Below are 17,091 nucleotides of genomic sequence, written 5' to 3' on the forward strand. Positions count from 1 at the left end.
GCTGGGCGGGGCAGGGCTGGTGCTGCTGCAGGTGAGGGCCCTGGCCCGTGGCGGCCGCGCGGAGCCTCGTGGTGCCGAGGAGGAGGAGGAGGAGGAGGAGGAGGTGTGTGCGGTGCTGCCAGCTCTCCCGAGTCGGGATGTGGTTCTTGGAGCCTGCGCTTCGGGAGTGTGAAAAACGTCGCCTTTTCTTTCATACGCGCCCGTGCGTGTGTGTGTGTGTCTGTGTCTAACTATATAGATCTATATAAAAATATAAATACGAATACATACAGGTTTCCCTCGCTTTGTGCTGTGCACACGTTCCTGGAAAATGGCGCATAACTGGAATTCGCATAAAGGGAACCCACTTCACAAGGTAACGAGTAGGGGCTGGGATACGTTCCAGGACCTCCTCGCCTGTGCTGGCCCCCAGACCCACGTCTACCGTTTCACAGGGCAGTCCTGCTACTTGCCCACGGCAGACAGTGCACGCAAGCACAGGGTGGGGGTGAATGTTACCGTCACGGGGATGGCAACCACAGAACCACGTGTCGCAGACAGCGAGCGAGGAGCACAGCTCCACACATGAGACCATATTTTGGTGCGTCTCTCTCCCACAATGCACCGCAGAAAGCAGCTGCCTGCGGGCTTCCCCCACACCGATCGCATACGAGTGAATTTACCTCGCATATCACGAATTTTTGGTCTGAAAAGGGTCGTCACATCAGAGCGAATTCATACATACATACACAACCCACATAAAGCGAGGGAAACCTGTATAAAAGAAAGAGCTAAAGTGTTCCCATTCCTGAAGCGTAGACTTTAAGAATCGCACCAAAACTCACGAGTGTTGGCACACTGCGTAGTGATGTGCAAAAGTGGGAGAGTGGCCGTGTCTGGGACAGCTCGCAAAGAGGCTGATGCTGGCTCAGGCAGAAGGTGGGAGGCAGTGACTTTGCAGCTTCTAGCCCCCCTCTCTGGGAGTCGGTGTTTCCATGGGGTCCGTGACAGCAGCAGCAGGGTCCATGTCAGGAGATGCGGGGCTGACAGTGATGCACTCTGCAAAGGGGCAGGCAGCCCTCAGGTAGACAGGTTGTGGGGGGAAGACGGTAGGAAGGCCTGGCCCCCCAGCAACAGGTGGGTGGTGGTGGGGTTGGGGTGGCCAGGGTCAGGGTGTCCGTGCCCTATAGTGTAAAGGATCTTTGTGATCCGGGTGTGGGGTGCGATCTGGGCGGAAGAGATTGTGGAGAGTAGCAGGGCCCCTGCGAGGCAGCAGCTGGGAGCACAGAGAGGCAAGGGGAAGTGTGCAAGCCAGGGAGGAAGTGTGAGGGGTTCCTCATGGGAGGCCAGCGGAAGCCGTGAGCCGAGGCAGCGGGTGGGGGTTGTCAGGGGGGGCCCTCTCTGGTCCAGGGGCTGAGCTGCCGAGTGTTGCAGGAGAGGGCAACTCCTTGTTTGTGAGGGGGTGTCAAGGGATGGAAGGGGAAGTCTTGCAGGGGACAGCAGCCCGCAGCAGCCCAGGTTGAGGCTGAGGCTTCTGAGTTGGTGTGGGCTTCTGGGTTTGGCGGGCGGAGGTGTTAGGGATGGAGTTGCACACTATCTGACAGATGGAGGGTGCTATACGTAGGTGTGAAAGTTGCAAAGGCAGCAGGATCTGTGGTCACGTAGCCCTGGCCTGAAGCAGGCAGCCAGTATGATGCAGGCATGAGGCAAGCATGCTGCATGTGTGCACATGCTAGCAGTCTTGTGACAGCTGTTGCAAAGCATATGCACTGAGTGCCTGCGGTCCTAGCAAAGGATCACCATCCCAGCAGTGGACCTTGTGGGCATGGCATCCTACCTGAGGTTCAGGTGTGCCAGGCCTTTCTAGGCCAGGGGCTAGCAGGGCTTCAGATGACGGCGTACAAGGGCTGGAGGGCAAAGCCAAGCGAGTGGTGGTTGGAGGAGTGTTGAAGGTGTTGCGGTGCCAGCAGGTATCTAGATGAGTGGCTGGATGGAGGGACGTGGCATGGTGCAGCAGTGCTAAAATTGGTCCAAGGGAGGTGTCCCACTGCCCAGTCAGCAAGACACTGGTGTAGATGGGAGGTGCATTTTGTTGCCAGTCAGGGGTTGCCCACTGCCAAAGCAAGTTAGGTAGAGTGGTGCATGTGGTCACGTTGTGGCAGTTGGCCTGCAGAGGTGGATGTGTGGATTTCAAGGTGGGGAGAATAAACCTGAAGCAGTGCAAATTGTCAGGGTGTCTGTATTGCTATTGGGAGCATGGCTTCATTGCCCTCCAGAGACTGGAGGGATCTTTCATTGCATAGTTGAGACGTGGGAGGGAAGACGAGGGGCCCTGACTCAGCTGCTGCCTGGGGTAGGGGATCCTGTAATCCTGGTGACCGCAGGGAGGCCACTTCCCAAAAGAAGCTGAAGGAGAGAGGAGGTGGCAGGGGTGGGACCTGGGGCCGTAGCAAGTGGTGTCCCAGGCTGCTGCAGGCGAAACCTTAGGGTAATATTTGGGGAAGTAAACACCTTACGGGCTGGAGAGGGTGGGTCCCAGGTGGTGTCTTGGTGGGCTTCTCTTGATCTGTAGCAGTGGCATTTGTTGTCCTTGGTGCTGTCTCTGTCCTGCCATCCCTGGCCTCCTGCTGCCGAGGTGGAGTGTAGGTGTTCAAAGAGGACTGGGAGCAGCGTGTGAGGGAAGGGCTCTTCTCTAAGTACCTGGGTGTAGCAGTTCCCTCTGTTGCGGGAAGCGCATTTTTGGGTGCGTCAGGCACTGGGGATCTGCAGGGAGCCTGGCCCTGTGGTTTGCTTTGCATCGGCACATGGCAAATGGCCAGTATCAGGGAGCAGGTCGTATGGCACCTGCGCTGGAGAAGGAGAGGCCCAGTGGCGGCGGGAAGCCAGGACTTGGCATCCTCGAGTCGCGACAGTGACGTTGGCTTGGTGCAACCTGCAGCAGGTGGAACCTGGCGGTCCCGGCTTTCCAGGCTTGTGAAAGGGAAGTGGTTCCGGGCACCCAATTCGGCACATTCTAGAGCCCGCTGAAAGCAGGGAAGCATAAGCATGGCCAGACACACCAAGGGCTACATGGATGTTTTGTTTTTGTGGGATGGAGCAAGGGTGGCCAATATGTGGCATGAGCCGAAACTGGCTTGGGTGGGACCCGTAGCCAATCAGGGAGGGAGCAGGGAGCACAGAAGGAGAGAGAGGGCAGACAGGCCAGCGGCAAATGAGGCAGGAAGCAGTGTAGGGCCAGGAGCCAGAAAAGGCAAGTGGCAGGTCAGGCAGGGGAAGTGGAGCGGAACATCTCTCAGGGAGGGCGCCGTGCTAAATGGTGCTGCGGCGAGCCCAAAGGTTGGCTCTCGTGTCCAGAGCATCTGGAAAATTACATAGTCGCTCCTGTGCCAGATGTTGTGTGTATTAGGGGGATGGTGACGAGGCAGGGAAGGAGGTCGGCTGTGTGGCAGGTGTCTGGAAATCTCAGGCTGGCATATGGGGCTAATGGATAACTGTGTAGCCAGAAGAGAAAGTAACTGGAGGGAAGCCCGGGGGCAGAGGTGGTGTTGTGGAAAAGGGATCATGCAGGAGAGCCAAGGCAGATCTTTGGCTTTCTTCCCTCAGTGGCAGCCGGTCATCAAAAACCTTCAAACCCAAGAAGAACATTCCTGAAGGCTCCCATCAGTACGAGCTCCTGAAACATGCCGAGGCGACCTTGGGAAGCGGGAACCTTAGACAAGCCGTGATGTTACCCGAGGGAGAGGACCTGAATGAATGGATTGCCGTCAATAGTAAGTACAAGGTGGAATGAGCTTGCCCGGGCGCTCGGGGCGGGGGGGGAACGTGCACATGTGCTCGAGTTGGGAACATTGTGGCAACCGCCTGGGAAGTGCCCAGGTGGGACAGAGCGAGGCAAGAGCAGCCCAAACAAAGCGACAGCTGGTCAGCCTGACTGGCAGCCCTGCGAACAAACTGGGCGCACGTCAGGCAGCCAGCAGAGTCAGGAGGAGGAAGTTGGCCATGTTGCAGCTGGCTTGGAAGGCCCGCAGATCTGGAAAGGAGTGCAAGAAAGGGCCCCAATTGCTGTCATGAGAAAGGATGCTGCCCTTTTGGGTGTAAGGAAGCCTGGGCTGGCAAAGTCTAGGAAAGAACGCCTGCCAGGCCAGCCCTGCTTCTTGTACAGGTAGTTCTGCGCGGACTATCTCGGAGGAGCAGACAGGTGGTACTTGGCCCAAGCTGGCCAGAATGTGGGCAAGGAGCCAAAGTTTCTGGTCACCTGCATCACAGTGGGAGCCGCAAGGCACGGTGAAGCAGTGGTAGCTGGCTGAGTGAGGCCAGGGTGTTGCTGTATACATGTCCAAGAAATAGGGACTCTGGAGAGGCTGACATGGGGTCAGAACAAACGGCCTGTGTCTGAGACTGGGAAGGGTTGGTGCTAAGGGTGCAGCGTGTATCCCGAGGTCCACCTAGTATAGGCAATGTGCCACGTGGTGCCCAGTCTCAGGGTGTTATGTGGCAGGCTACCTCGAAGTAGCCTTGCCTCAACGGTGCCAAGCCAAAGACAAGGCCGCTTGGTGCCTGTAGGAGAATATAGGAAATCTGCCGAAGTGCCAGAGGCACTCTATGGTGCAAGTGGAGCCTGTGGGCCAGGGCGTAATCTATGGAGGCCTCCTGCAGGAGTGTCTGTCAGGTATGGCAATGGAGCGAGAGTTGATGCAGGAGCAGGAGAGCCTTTCCTCCAAGGTGGAGCCTGCCTGGGTTGTCCCCAAAAAGCCACAACTGCAGTAGTGATGGTGGGTTGCTCCCTAATTGGGAGCTCCCCTACCAGAAGGGACAGCACGACTGATTGTCTGCCAGGGTCACATGGACCTCACAGTGGGTCTGTTGTCTTTGCAGCTGTGGATTTCTTCAACCAGATCAACATGTTGTATGGGACCATCACCGAGTTCTGCACGGAGGCAAGCTGTCCTGTGATGTCTGCTGGGCCAAGGTAGGAATTGTGCTGTGGGTAACTGGGCACAGTTTGCTTGGGGGGGAGGGCACGTGTCTGGGAGGCTGTGCTGCGGTGTCCCGCAGGAGTATGCTTCTTGCAGGGTGCGCATGCCTGGAAGTGTAGAGGTGGACGGCAAGGAGCTGTTGGAATTCGGGGGGGGCGGCGGCGGCGGCGTGGCATCAGGCAAGCTGGATTCTGGATGACATGATGCTGAGTATGTGGGAGAGTAGCAGGAGGTGGGAGAGTCCTGTGAGCGAGCTGGAGAGCATGCAGTTCTCTGGGTGCTTCCTGCTCACAGAACAGGGCAAATGGGTTGTCCATGAGTTGATGCTCTGCAGTAGGTGCAACTTGGGCAGAAGGGCTGTGGGGAGTAGCAGTGGCAGAGGCTTTGCACGGGAATAGCAGTGAGCAGTCTGGGCAGAAGAGGGGCCTGTCTGTAGCCTGTGGTGCAGGGTGATAGGCCAAATGCAGGAGTTGGGGAAGGGCCTTTCTGGTCCAGGGCCAAGAGCAGCAGGGTCCTGGAGTCTGGGGTGTGAAGATAGCCAAGAGTGATGGGTATGGATGAGCGGGCTGGAGGTGGGGGTGCCTAGCCCTCCAGAGCGACTCGTGCGTGAGGCTGCTCGGGTCATGGGAGAGCATATGCCCCAGGAGGAGGCAACATGCTATCATGAGGCTGGGACGGGCTCGTGACTGCAGTTGCATCATCCCAGAAGATGCGCATATCCATGACCTGCCAGGTGAAACTGGAAGAGGTGTGGCACAAGATCCTGGTTGCAGCCAGTGGGTCTTGACAGCAGCCCAGGTTTCCCAAGATAGGCAGGTGCATTTGGTGGGAAGAAGGCATGGCTCAGGCAGGGTGGAGTGTCAAGGAGGCAAAACGGCATGCTTCTGGGAGGGTGTGAGGTGACAATCGGAAGGATGCCTTGGATGCGTGGCTGGTACATTGCTGGTGAAGATGGCAGCCGGGGCACTGGAAGTCTAGGCACCAGGGCAGAAGGAGAGAAGTTTGGGCTATTGCATGGCAGGGCATGCGGTCTGCCGGAGCACTAGCAGGGGAGATGGCTTTGCGTGGCATAGGTGGCCCAGGGAAGCGTCATCGGAGAGAAGGCAGTCCAAGGTGCCTGACAGGGGAATAACATCAAGTGAGATAAGAGTGAAAGCCTCCCTCAGAGGGGTAGCATGTATCTCATCTGCTCAGGAACGACCTCAGTGTGAGACTGGGAGGCCTGCAATTTCCTGTTTCTATGTTTGGGGCGATTTCCTGTCAAGGCTTCCGGCAGGAGCAGCAGGGCTGCATCATGCAGAAAGGCAGGCGTCATGTGGGTGAGTGGCGCAGGATTGTGCGGTGGGGTTGAGCCTGGCCTGCTTTCTGGGCAATGGGCTTTGTGTCTACAGGGGTGCTCGTGCAGGGGCCTAGAGCTGTGAGCAGGACCCCTGTCCGTGATTCTCAGCCTGAAGAGAGCCATGTGGGTGGGTGGAGCAGCTCAGTGCCCAGGCAGGGAGTTCTCTGTGCGCTCTGTCACCCTAGACAACGAGGCCCAGTGCAGCTGTGGCTGTGCAGTGAAGGCTTCTGCTGGAGAAGGTGCAGAAGAGACCACTGAAAGTGTGAGGGTGGAGTGGCATAATGTTAGCGATGCCCACCACCTGTGCTTGCTAGAGCAGTGCAATAGATGCTGGCTTTTGGGGCTGACTGAGGGAAGGTTCCTAAGGCACATAGGTATGGGATGCAGATGTGACTGTCTCATGCCAGACATCTGTAAGGGAATGCCCATGACCAGAGCCTGTCTCCGGGGCCAGACAAGGAGTCTGGCCTGTAGTTGGCAACAGGCACCAGGGGCCGAAGGCCAGGGGCATAGGTGCGGAGCATGAGGGAGTGGGCAAAGTGGTTCTGGGCAGGGCCAGGAGCTGCTTGCCTATAATTATGCCAGGAGCGGGACCTGAAAGTGGGTGTGAAAAGGGTCCCTGAGGGCACACAGTTCACAAGCGGTGCAGGAGGTACCTCTTTGTCCTGCAAGCAGTGTTACAGAGCAGGCAAAGCAGGGGAGTTGCACAGAAGCTGTGCAATCTGTGCAGGCACGTGTCCTGTGGGATTCCCGGCCAAGTGTCCCGTGTTATCATCCGAAGGGGGAACAGCTGAGGCCCCTTGCTTTGTCGTGCCCTAGGTCAGGAGGTCCCTTGAGTCCCCTCTGCATCTTGAGGTCTGTTGGGAGCTGAGGTGCTCCTGAAGTTGGAGAGAAGTGCAGCGTGGTGGGGCTTGCATCTGGGAGCCCCCCAGGGAGAGTTGCATTTTGCCAGATAAGTGCAGGGGTCTGGTGAGGGCATCCTTGTGGCGCTGTCCTCAGTGTTGTGCCCTGAAGAGGGCTGTGGTTGTATCATGTCTCCTAATGGCGGGCAGCCTTGCCAAACCACAGAATTCTTTCCGTCCCTCTCAGGCTGCAGTCGTGTGTGGGGGTTGGCCGGCAGCAGGCGGTGCCGCAGTGGGTGCCGTCTCTGCTGCCTCTGGAGCCTGAATGTGGGTGTGCTGCTGGGGTGCAGGCAAGGGGAAGGCAAGGCGATGATAAGCAGGGTGATAAGCTCCAGGCACAGCTGCAAGGTGTGTTGTAAGCATTGCTGAGAGCATGTCTGGGTGCTGAGCTTTGTCATTGTCTCGCAAGCCTGGTGTGCACACACATTTAAGCAGGTGCCCAACAGAAGCGACAGCAGCCCACAGATTGGCTGAGCTGCAGAGTGTGTCAGTGTGCAGCCCTTGGGGCAGGGCACATGCAGTGACTCTGTGTGGGAATAGCCAGGCACGTGCCGCGGCACATTGCTCATTCCTGGAAAGGTGTCGTTATCTGTGGAGGCGAGGAGCCCAAGGTGAGGAAACGGAGGTGCCACGTATGCAGCAGCATGTCCTGGGGTGTGGTCTCAGCCCTGTGGATCCCTGGCACAGAGCAGCACAGGGCGCGGGTAGCCTGGGGGTAGGTACTCTGTCAGGGTGTGGAAACTGCTGATCCCTGCACCTAGAAGCGAGGGAGATGTTGTGTCATGGAAAGCCTTGTGGCCATAGTGTGCAGTCCGACAGGAGGCATGAAGGAGAGCGGAAGCCCAGAAAAGAGCGGCACAGTCAGCGAGTGCCCGGGAGCCCTGAGAAGGCGGGGACATAGGGCCCAAGCTAAGAAAGCCAGGCTGTCGGCTGATGTTGGCTTGGAGGAGGTTTGGGGATGGCTGTCAGTGGTTGTCAAGGCAGGGGCAAGGAGGAGAGGTGGAGGCAGGACCCAAGACAGGTCAGTAAGAAAGGGGACGGCGGCAGGGGAGTCTCATAGCCTGGGATCTGAAAGTGCACGTGGCAAGAAGCACGGGGCTCCTGGAAAAGATGAGCTGCACAGGACACCTCCTGGGAGGAGAGGCAGACAAGGTGGCTGACAGAGTAGGGACATTAGTTGGCCTGTGAAATGTTCATGGCCAGAGATCACAGGAACTGTAAGGAGGGTGCGAGGCCACAGTGCAGGGGTCAACAACCCCCGGTACACATGCTGGAGCATAGCATGCGAGTGCATTTTGCTGGGAACACCACAGCCGGCCTGGGCTTTGGGCAGCTGCTGCTAGCCCCAAAAGCCAGAATGGTTGCGGCAGGTGGGCAGGAGGCCACAAGCAGCCACGACACTGTCGCCAGCAGCAGCCGACCAGAACCTGGGCTAGCTGCAGCTAGCAGGCTACAGACAGTGGCACCAGGCTCCAGTGTCCCAGTTGGGCTCGTGAGCAGGGGTGGCTAGACGCATGCCTCTGGGCAGATGGCAGAGGTGGAGCTTAGGGCAGCATAGCCCTGGCCCCCCGCCTGTCGTCTGGCTGGGCAGCTGTTGCCAGCAATGAGAATCAGGCCTCCTGCAGTGACTCCACAGGGTTGGGGGTGGGTTTTGCTACTCTGGGCAAAAACATTGCCACTCCTACCCTAGCAGGAACTCTGGGCAAGGAAAACCTCAGCCCTTGTGACTCAGAAGGGAGCCCTCAGGGTCTCTGTGCTGCTGGGAGCTCAGGAAGGTTCCTTTGTGTGCGAGTGACTGAGAGTTACCGGGCTGTGGAGGACAGCTTGTTTGTGAGTGACCAGGGCGATGGTGAGGAGGCAGGTGGTGCCAAGTGAAGTGGCATTGAGGAGTTGCTGTGACAGGAGAGCATCGGGCTACAGGGGAAAGCAACCAGGGAAAAGAGCAGCCAGCAAGCCAGGAGGGGCTCTAAGCAGGGGAGCACGGTGGACAGGAGATTGCTCGGAGGTGGTGTGGGAGGGCCAGCACAGGCCAGTCCAGGCAAACCACTGGCCCTGGTGCACAGGGCCCTGCGCATTCTTGCTTGTCTGCTACAGGAGGGTGTGTGCACCTGGGAAATGCGGAGCGAGCAGGAAGCATCCTGGGATGGGGAAAGGCATGGATATAGCAAAGGGAGGAACGTGTGGAAGAGGAGGCTGAGGGACCGGGCAAGAGTAGATCTAGGCAAGGCGAGGGTGCACCAGAGGAACAGGGCAGGCAGTTGGATGAGAAATGGGCTGGTTCAGTGGCTTTGTTGGGGAGCAGTGGCCTGCTTTGGCCCTGTGAGCAAGGTGCCCAGTGCGGGGTCCTTACGGACCCAGCAGAGAATAGGGACGGCAGTGATGGCGAGATGAGGGTCCGGTCCGCGCTGGGAGTGCGAAATTGGAGTGGCCAGGTGGGGCTGAGAAGAGGAGGCTGGCGCGTGAGTTGAATGAGAATCCATGCCAAGGGAGGGCAGGCGGTGGAGGCAAGGCTAGGGGTTATCACGCAACCGCCTGCACGCTGAGTGGCAGCATTGATATCTGACCGTGGCTTGCCTTCCCCCAGGTACGAATACCACTGGGCCGACGGCACCAACATCAAGAAGCCCATTAAGTGCTCGGCCCCAAAGTACATCGATTACTTGATGACGTGGGTTCAGGACCAGCTTGATGACGAAACGCTTTTCCCGGCGAAGATTGGTAAACCCCCAGCATCTTGGCAGCACTTTTAGGCAGCGGCCCTGGGTGGAAGAGATGGGCCTAGGCTCTGGGGTTGGCGGGGCACAGGCGTGTCGTGAGGGTGCAGTAGAGTGTCCCGTAAGCAATGCAGAATGGGTCATGGGAACCCGGGTTGGCGTGCCATGGCAGAGGGTCTCGGGCGAGTCCCTGCAGTAGAGTGGGTCCCAAGGGATGGGCTGTCTTTTTGAGACTGCACTGCTGATGCGGGTAGCGCAGCACCTGAAGAAGTTGCATACCGTGAGGCAGGGGAGCAAAGGGAGCCTGTCCTGCCAAATGGGCCAGGAGTACTGTAGATTTGGAGGAAGTACCGTGTCTGCCGGCAAGGGGCAGGCAGCAGGGAATGGCTTGAAAATTATGCTGGAGGCAATGCCTGCAGATTGTGTGCATGTGCAACATCTGGCAGTGAGGCAGATTCATAGATGTTCGGGTCGGAAGGGACCTCAATAGATCATCTAGTCCGACCCCCTGCATAGGGTGCTGGGTCTAGATGACCCCAGCTAGATGCATATCCAACCTCCTCTTGAAGACCCCCAGGGTAGGGGAGAGCACCACCTCCCTTGGGAGCCCGTTCCAGACCTTGGCCACAACTGTGAAGAAGTTCTTCCTAATGTCCAGTCTAAATCTGCTCTCTGCTAGCTTGTGGCCATTATTTCTTGTAACCCCTGGGGGCGCCTTGGTGAATAAATACTCACCAATTCCCTTCTGTGCCCCGGTGATGAACGAGGGCCGGATCAGCAGAGGAGGCATCAGCTGTGCTGCAGGTTGCTGCTCCCGCCACTCGGTCCAGGGGCCTGTGGGAGAAGTGGAGCAGGTGACTGCCTGTTGCAGCCTGAGTTGAAGATTCTGTGCGTGTGGGTGTAAGGAGAGCCTGGGTTGTCAGTGGGCCCCTGCATGGCTCTGGGAGCTGTTGGCAATGCAGGGCTGTGATGGGGGAACCTGCTGGGGCTCTGGCAGGCAGCGGATGTGTTGCTGCAGGGTGCATCCTTTCAGCTCTCATCTGGCAGCGAGGGGTCAGAGGTCCTCTGGCAAAGCGAGGCAATGCTGACAGGTTCTGGCCACCTAGCAGCGTGTCGGGGGTAGACTGCCATCAGTGCCGCAGCATGAATGGAGTCTGTGTAGTCCGGTGCTAAGAGAAGGGGTCTGGCCGTGGGTCCAGAGGCGAGGTGGGCTAGTGGGCATAGCATGTGCATGGCACTCAGGGCGTTTGGCCTTGGCAGCCATGGTCCTTTGTGGGGCCCTGCCTGTGTTGGGGGCAAGAAAGCCATAAGTGGGTGAGGATAGTAGGCTCCCTGGGCAGGAGTTCCTTGACAGATGGGCCAGGCTACTCGGGTGTGCTGTCACAGGCTGCCTGTCTGTGGTGTGTCTGCATGGCTGTGGTTCCTCAGTGGGGAGTTGCTGTCTGCTTGATGCCCAGAGACCTGCTGGTGCACAGAGCCTTGTAAAGTTTCCCCAGGGACTTGGCAGGGTGGCAGCAATACCCAGCGGTGCACCCTGTGCTGCGGGGCGTGCGTGTCTCTGGGATGGTGAGCCAAAGCTGGGGAGCTGCTTGGGCATTGGCAGGCAGCTCTCTGGGCAGTGGGTTGCTCAGGGTAATGTTGACCTGTGATGCAGGCAGTGGTGGGTGTGTTCCCTGCGTCTTGTGGTGCAGCAGGGTGGTTGGCACACTCCCTCCTGTGCAGGGGCATCCTTGGGCTGCAAGGGCAGCCTTAACGGAGAGCGGCATGCCCCCAGTGACTTCTGGAGTGGGAGCGGTGGTATGTGAGGTGAGGGGTGGAAGCAGAGCCTTGAGGGCCTGGCGGTCTGGGGAGTGGGGCTGTGCAGCATCCTTGGAAGGGGTTTCTGCACGGCAGCCTGCCCAGGCTGTTTGGCAGCATGTGGGAGGACAGGCAAAGGCCTCTCCCTTGTTTGGAGCAGTGTCGCTCTTGCGGTATGGGCAGTCCTCCCCAGGAACGTCTTGCCCAGGCAATGTGTGGCGTAAGTGGCGTGGTCTTTGGGCTGGAAGTAGGTAGTGGCCATCCAGCTGTAGAGAAGCAGGCCCAGGGGAGGTGATATTTGGAGGTGCATGTTGTGCAGTGTCCCAGACGGAGTCAGTCTCAGGGGGCTCATTTGTGGGCCATGCAGTTCATGCAGGGCATTCCTCCTAGTGCCAGGGGTGGCTGGTGGCAAAGATGTGGCAGGGTAACAGGTTCCTGCTGTGTCGGGCAGGCCACGTGCTGTAGGACAGAAGCATGTATGCACCCATGGGTAGAAGAAGCCACAGCCGAGCGGTCAGTTCAGGACGGGCTATGTGCCAGGGCCTCCTAGGCAGTCTGGCTGGGTCGGGGCAACAGCAGTCTCCCTACTCCTCAGCTAATTGTTGCCAGGGGGGCAACAGGCGATAGAGGTGTGGCCAGTGTCATGCCGGTCAGTGTGGGGGCAGAAGGCCTGCCTACCCATGCAGAACGGGGCTTGGCAGGCACAAGGGTCAGGGCAGCCTGCATGGGCTTACCTGAACCATGGTCTTTGGTGGTCCCTTGCAGGCGTCCCCTTCCCCAAGAACTTCATGTCAGTGGCAAAGACGATCCTGAAGCGACTGTTCCGGGTCTACGCCCACATCTACCACCAGCACTTTGATTCAGTGATGCAGCTCCAGGAGGAGGCCCACCTCAACACCTCCTTCAAGCACTTTATCTTCTTTGTGCAGGTGAGGGCAGGCAGTCAGAGGGAGCTGGGTGGGTGGAGCGTGCCACAGGCCCGCAGCTGTTGGGGGGAAGCGGGTCTCCAGGTGAGAAAAGTTGAATGGCCTGAAGGCATGGTGGGTAGCCTTCTGGGGAGCAGGTGGCCAGACCGATGTGGCCAGGGCGGTCACAAAGGCGGAAAGGAGGAGGCAGGGAAGCACTCTGTGTCGTAGTGCAGTGAGTGATGCATGGCAGTAATTGCTTGCCATGGCCTATGGCCTCTTCTGGTGCCAGGCTGGGAGAGTGGTGAAGGAGCAGGATGGCAAAGGGCAAGGGTGTAGGTAAAGAGGGGGGTGGGCCCCCTTTGGGGGTCCTGAGTGCATCCAAAAGCACTGGAAGTGGCCCTGTGCGTGGAAAAAGGGAACGGGGTGGGTCTGGCAGCGGCAGTTTGGCGCATCTGGCAGCCTCTGACACTGTAGGTTGTGGGGAAGCCAAGGGGTGTGTGGAGAGGGGCAGGGTGTGCTGTGGACAAAGGGAGGCTGTGTAGTCAGAGCATGGGTGGGGAGTGATAGCCAGTGGGCAGCACGTGGGGGTGGTGCAGCGTTCCCAAGTCGCTAAGGCTTTTGTTGCGGAGCGGTCAACTCACCTAGCATCTCTGGTCTCTGGCAGGAGTTCAATCTGATCGACAGGCGGGAGTTGGCTCCACTGCAGGAGCTCATTGAGAAGCTGGGCTCCAAGGACAGATAGGCCTGTCCCGGCCAAGCGCGGCCCGCCGCGGGACTCAGCCACTCCCTTTCGCTTCCTCTCCCGGCCGCAGCTCTTTGCCGGCCACTCTGTCTGCGACACTGCCAGCCTTGAAGCCAGGCCCAGTCGGCAGAAAGCGGAGATTTGCTCGGCAGACTGGCACATCAGAGGCGGGGGAGATTGCCTTGTGACAAGGCCTTGGGCCGCAAAAGCCTGGCTGCGCGCCATTGGAGACTGCCCAGCAGGTCTAGCGCCTCTCCCGAGCAAGGCAGTGCCCCGTCTTTGGACCTCTGTGATGGAATGGCTTCCTTGCAGTCCTGCCAGTGCTGGGCCTTTCTCTCTGCTGACCCTGTCCTGTGGGATGGGAACCTTTGAGTATGCCAGTAAAGTTTTGATATTCTCTTAACCTGTGGTCCTGTGCTGTGTCCATGTTGGGGCAAGCATGTTTACTAGCAATGGGAGGGAGCTGGCTGAATAGGGAAGTGACACTAATGCAGGACTGGGGGTGGGGGCTGTGAAGGTGGGAGCTGATTCCATAGGGATGGCAGTGGGGAGCTGATGGGGTGGTGTAGCAGCATCTGCACTGGCTGTAGGGGAATGTGATGCTGGGATGCAGGTGGGCAGGAGATCCTGGGCGTGTGTGTAGGCAGCAGTAGGATGCTTTCTGGGGTATCAGGGTCCAAATGGCTGTAGCTGAAAGGTAGTTGTGGGGTCCTGGCTGGGGATGCAGGATTGCTTTGTGTGGAGAGAGGAGCAGGGCCAGGGAGGCACTTTGGCATGCCAGACAGAGACCTAGGGAAGGCAGTGGCATTTGCCAGGAGGGAGGGGCTGTGCCTGGCCAGGTGGGTGGCATGCACTGTCCTGGCAGTGGCCTGGAGTGGGGCAAGGGACAGCTGCTGCTCCTTCAGGGCAAGTGATGTGTGTTGTGGGATGAGATGTCTTGTGATGGTGTCAGAGACAGAACAGGGCTAGCAGTAGCTGTGGGTTGTGTTGGTCATTTGGGGGATGACAGGGCAGGTGTGTGTGTAGGGGGAGGAGGTTGCTGTCCTTGTAAGGCCTAAGGAGTTGGCAGTCGCAGGGCAGTGTGGGGTGGTTGTGGGTGCCGGGACATTTGTGGTGGCTGATCTTTGTGGCAGGAGGCAAAGTGTGAGTGCAGCAGAGGCAGCTGCAGGGAGCTGCTGGTGACAGTGTTGTCCTGTGCGTCTGTTGGGGGAGTGTCTAAGCAGACCACTGTGTTTCAGTGGGCACTGGGAGGTGCTCTATAATGCCTGGGGGCAGGATGGCATGTGAGATGTTGCGAGGTCAGGGAGTGTGTCGGTCTCAGGTTGTGCTGCCCTCGCTCCCAGGCCCCCCCTCCCAGAGGGACACCACCCCAACCCACCATATGCATCACTGAGACCTGTCCCTCCCTAGCCTCTCCCCTGGCACCCCTCACTACAGCCCCCACCCCCATGTCCAACACATGCCTCCCCACACTGCAACATCTCCACTGCTTAGACGCACACAGGCAACTTCCCAGCCCGATACCAGCACTGTGACTTTCTTGTCCAGTGTTTCGAAAGCCACTGTGGACGTTACCAGCTTATACACCAACATCCCACACCAGGATGACATTCAAGCCTGCCTTACAGCTCTACAAAAGCAACATGACAAAGAGGACAAACCCAAAGATATGACTGACCATGTACACTTCATCCTCACTTTGAATAATGTACACTTCATCCAGGCCATGGATACAGCTATGGGCACCAAAATGGCCTCACAGCAGGCCAACTTTTTCGTAGGGTACCTGGAAGAAGATTTCCTCAAAAACTGCACCATCAAACCCTTGTTATAGTTAAGATATAGCAATGCCATCTTTATCATTTGCACTGGAAACCTGCCATCTCAGACTGAGTTCCATCAGAAATTCAACAATCGTCACCCCTTCAGCCAACTAGCTCTTGAATACTCCAGCACTAACATCTCCTTTTTACACACAATGATCACTATCCAGAATGGTCAAACACAGACCACATTATACAACAAACACACAAACCAACATACATATCTGCAAAGAGCTAGCAATCAGCTTAAACACACCTAGAAAGCTGTAATATACAGCCAAACCCTCCAATACCATCACGTTTGCACTGAGAACACCCGGGATTGCCACTTCTCATCTCAAAAAGGCTTTCACTCAACAAGGACACACCTCAAGATAGATCGCACGTTCGCCACCTGGATACCAAGTGAAGAACTGCTGATGTACAGAAAGAAAACCCCCATGACAGTCACACCACCAGTTAAGACATATCACCCTTCCCTCAAACCTATATGGAAAATCTTCAAACAACTGCAACCCGTACTAGAAGAAGACCCAATTCTTAGAGATCTTCCTAGAACCACCCATCCTAGCCTTCAAACAAGCACTGAACCTCACTAACTCATCACCAGAAGCAAACTACCTAAAAGGGAAAACATACCTAATGGATACAGACCATCCATGACATGAAATGTAAAACCTGCCAACATATCTCCACCACTGCCACAATGACTACACCCCATCACCATTCCCAGATCTTACAGCTGCACCTCCAGACATGCCATCTCTCTCAGCCAGTGCACCAAATGCCCTGATGGCAAACACGTAGGAGACCAAACAACAACTGCACACCAGACTCAACGCACACCGGAAATCCAGCAAAGACAAAAATACCCAATGACCTGTGGGGGCACATTTCTCACAAGACAATCACTCTCTCTCCAATCTCTCAGTTCTCTTCCTCAAAGGGAATTTACAAAACACTTTGCACATACAAGCCAACAAGCTTCACTTCATCAACCTCCTGGATGCAAAAAGCATGGACTATAGACAGTGGATTTATGACACCTTCTAACCTGCCTCATATCTGACTCCCCAGATACCTCTCCACTATTTACCAGCTACATTCATTCCCCTTCCTCCCAGCCTGTGTCTCACCCACTGACTCCTCAGTTTACATCTTCACTGACTGTCTTTCTTGCATGCAGACCAGCCTCTGCCTTCTATACTATTCATCCCAGCCAGGAAGAGCACACAGCGACTGCAGATGCTTCCTCAGCCTGGCAACGGGGATTTATACACAAAAGCTTGCCAAGAAGAATTTTTCAAACTACCTGAGTTGGTCCAATAAAAGATATCAGATGTACCAAAAGCACCTTGTCTATGTCCTTAAACCAACATGGCTACAACCTATACCCCTGCCCACAAGGCCCTCTTACTTTGTGCTCTTCTCCTGACACACCACTTCCTCCATTGACAGACATGGCCCTAGGAGCTCCCAACGCCTCCACACACCCTGCTGCACCTCTCCGCAGAGGCCTGCCAGCCATTCAACCTCTCCAGCACCCCAACAGCAGCTTTCCCCTGCCACACCCTTGCCCCTCGTCCCTTTGGGACCATCGCCTCTCCGACACCCCTCACAGGACCAGGCCTCCCTTACAGCGCTCACCTCAAAACAAAAGACATGCCTACCACTGAGCGCAGCCCTGCCCTGCCTACTCCTCCCACACCTCCTTAGAGACTGCCCCAGCATGCTGCTCCACGGGCCTGCTCTGACACTGAGCGCCTGATGTCAGGGGCACAAAAATGCACCCAGGCCACCTGCATGCACAAGGCTAAGCCCAGCCCTCCTGTACCCTCCCCCAGACTCCAGGCAGTCCAGAAACAGGGCCCCTGGCCAGCTGCTCCCAGGGGCCCCCCTTCCCAGTCACAG

General features: G+C 57.3%; 1 protein-coding gene across 1 annotated transcript; it reads left to right on the forward strand.

Moving 5' to 3' along the window:
- The first annotated feature begins 847 nt into the window (after positions 1-847).
- Positions 848-13,760, forward strand: MOB1A (MOB kinase activator 1A). The gene is made up of 7 exons (XM_025212818.1): positions 848-918; positions 1,847-1,949; positions 3,479-3,749; positions 4,855-4,948; positions 9,781-9,914; positions 12,473-12,636; positions 13,280-13,760. The coding sequence occupies exons 1-7, from the start codon at positions 848-850 to the stop codon at positions 13,355-13,357; spliced, it is 915 nt and encodes a 304-aa protein (XP_025068603.1). The 3' UTR covers positions 13,358-13,760.
- The last annotated feature ends 3,331 nt before the right edge of the window (positions 13,761-17,091 follow it).

The sequence above is a fragment of the Alligator sinensis genome, unplaced genomic scaffold (assembly GCF_000455745.1).
Source record: "Alligator sinensis unplaced genomic scaffold, ASM45574v1 scaffold453_1, whole genome shotgun sequence".
NCBI classification, from domain to species: domain Eukaryota; kingdom Metazoa; phylum Chordata; order Crocodylia; family Alligatoridae; genus Alligator; species Alligator sinensis.

What these genes read in the sequence shown, in the direction of transcription:
- MOB1A (XM_025212818.1), top strand. Translation starts at nt 848, where the DNA reads ATGTGCAAAAGTGGGAGAGTGGCCGTGTCTGGGACAGCTCGCAAAGAG. An exon ending in GATGCTGGCTCAGGCAGAAG is followed by an intron (nt 919 to 1,846) that starts GTGGGAGGCAGT and finishes AGGCCTTTCTAG; the next exon opens with GCCAGGGGCTAGCAGGGCTT. An exon ending in TGAATGGATTGCCGTCAATA is followed by an intron (nt 3,750 to 4,854) that starts GTAAGTACAAGG and finishes TTGTCTTTGCAG; the next exon opens with CTGTGGATTTCTTCAACCAG.